This window comes from Phaethon lepturus, unplaced genomic scaffold (genome assembly GCF_000687285.1).
Source record: "Phaethon lepturus isolate BGI_N335 unplaced genomic scaffold, ASM68728v1 scaffold908, whole genome shotgun sequence".
In the NCBI taxonomy this organism is placed as follows: Eukaryota; Metazoa; Chordata; class Aves; order Phaethontiformes; family Phaethontidae; genus Phaethon; species Phaethon lepturus.
Window position 1 is genome coordinate 1,629 of NW_010555403.1, and position 1,652 is coordinate 3,280.

The 1,652-nt window shown below is 58.3% G+C and overlaps 1 protein-coding gene across 1 annotated transcript in view; it reads right to left on the bottom strand.

The window, feature by feature from the left end:
- Positions 1 to 557: 557 nt before the first annotated feature.
- Positions 558 to 1,652, bottom strand: part of SAMD4A (sterile alpha motif domain containing 4A) — a gene marked incomplete at its 3' end in the record, with an annotated part of 98,369 nt that continues 97,274 nt past the window's right edge. The window contains exon 8 of the mRNA XM_010292135.1: positions 558 to 738. Coding sequence (XP_010290437.1) covers positions 558 to 738 — 181 coding nt within the window. The remainder of the gene's footprint in view (positions 739 to 1,652) is intronic.

Sequence of the window (1,652 nt, forward strand, 5' to 3'; positions counted from 1 at the left end):
ACTTTCTTTTTCAGAAAAAAGAACTTGCACAAGACCGCAATAAAGTAAGACTTAGCAGAATGAAACAAAAGGCTGATGTTGTTAAAACTAATGTAAAAATATCTCTTCTTGCCATAACCCCAGTGCTTTCTAGGATCACCCGAAATCCAGCATCACCTTGGAAGTGAGCAAACACAGCCCTCCCCAGCTTTCCCACCGCAGCCCCCCGGCTCTGCACCCTCTGCAGCCTTCAAGCCTTTTTCTGCCAGTTGATGGCTTTTTGGTGGAACTCCAGCACTGATGTAATTCGCAAAGGGCAGCAGCAGGGGCAGAGCCGGCCGCACAGTGCCGGGGATATGCTGCCCAGCTGGGAAGCGCCGTTCGGAGCCAGGGAGACACGGTGGGAATCGGTGGGGTAGGCGCCGACCACACACGCAAGCAAACTTACTGCTGCTTTCCCTTCCCAGCCAGCGCCTGGGGTTTTTATTGCCGAAGCTTTTCCAAACCTCCTCCCTCCCGAAATGCTGCTCTGAACCCGGCAGCATCCGTTCCTCCCTGTTGGGAGACATGGGTCCCACTCATGACGCTCTTGTCAGCCCCTCCAGCTGCTGCATCCCTCCCTCCCCAGAAGCTGGCATACCTCCTCTGCTGCCGATAGCCTGACAGCTCCAGGAGGGATTTCCGAGGGAAAGACCGAAAGAGTTTCTGCACCTGCTGTTTCCATGACAGCAGCCGCTTCTTCTGGATCTCTGTAAACGCCTGCCCCCCAAAAAAGAGAGAAAAATAGGAAACACATGAATATTTTTCTGGACAAAGCGAGCAGGGATGTGTACGTGGGCGTGCACGTAAAGCAAAGCAGCTGGAGCAGGTGCTGGAGTGAGTTGAGCCCCATCGGCAAGTCCAAAGGGAAACCCTGGTGCCTCTTGAGGATTTACTCACGTCAGGTGGAGAAAATGCTCCGGCAGCGTCCCCTGTGCCCCAGAGCAAGGGCCCAGCTCCACTCCAAGGCTGCCAACCCCCCTGGGCAGAGCAGGGCTTCCCCAAAGCTCCCCCACTGCTCCTCCGAGCCCCCAGACCCACTGCTCGTGCTGCAGCACAGGCGCCCAGCTCCCCGCTTTTGCTGCCAGGGCGTAAGCACAGCTCCCCGCGGGCTTTGGTGGCTGGTCCTCGCCGGGTGGTGACGCTTGTCACCTGGATGTGGCTCTAGAGAACGCCACCAGAGTTGGAAAATACTAGGATTTGGAAAGCAGAGCTGCTCCGTGGCATCCCGCATCCTATCCTCCTCCTCGGGGTTGGGCAGAGCTCGGCTCTATTCCTGGCACCAACAGCCTCCACGGGAGGTCACTCGAGGTGAGTGAGCCCTGTCACCCACCTGGGCTCCCTGCGAAGGTCACCCACACAGGGGACAGACCTCCTCCCGAAACACCCCAGAGCTCCCGGCAGGCGGTGTGGGTTACGGGGACACCCACGTGTCCGCCACCACTAACTTTAGACACCCGACGTCTCCGTGCCGCCACCAGAGAGGAACGAAGTTCTCCAGAGGACAATCTGGAGGTTAATTAGCGCCTGACTTGATTGCTCCGAACGGCCCTCCACAGGAGATGCTCCCTCCCGGCACTGATTACGCCGGAGCCGAGGCAGACGGCAGTCCTGGGACACAGGCTGGCGCCGGT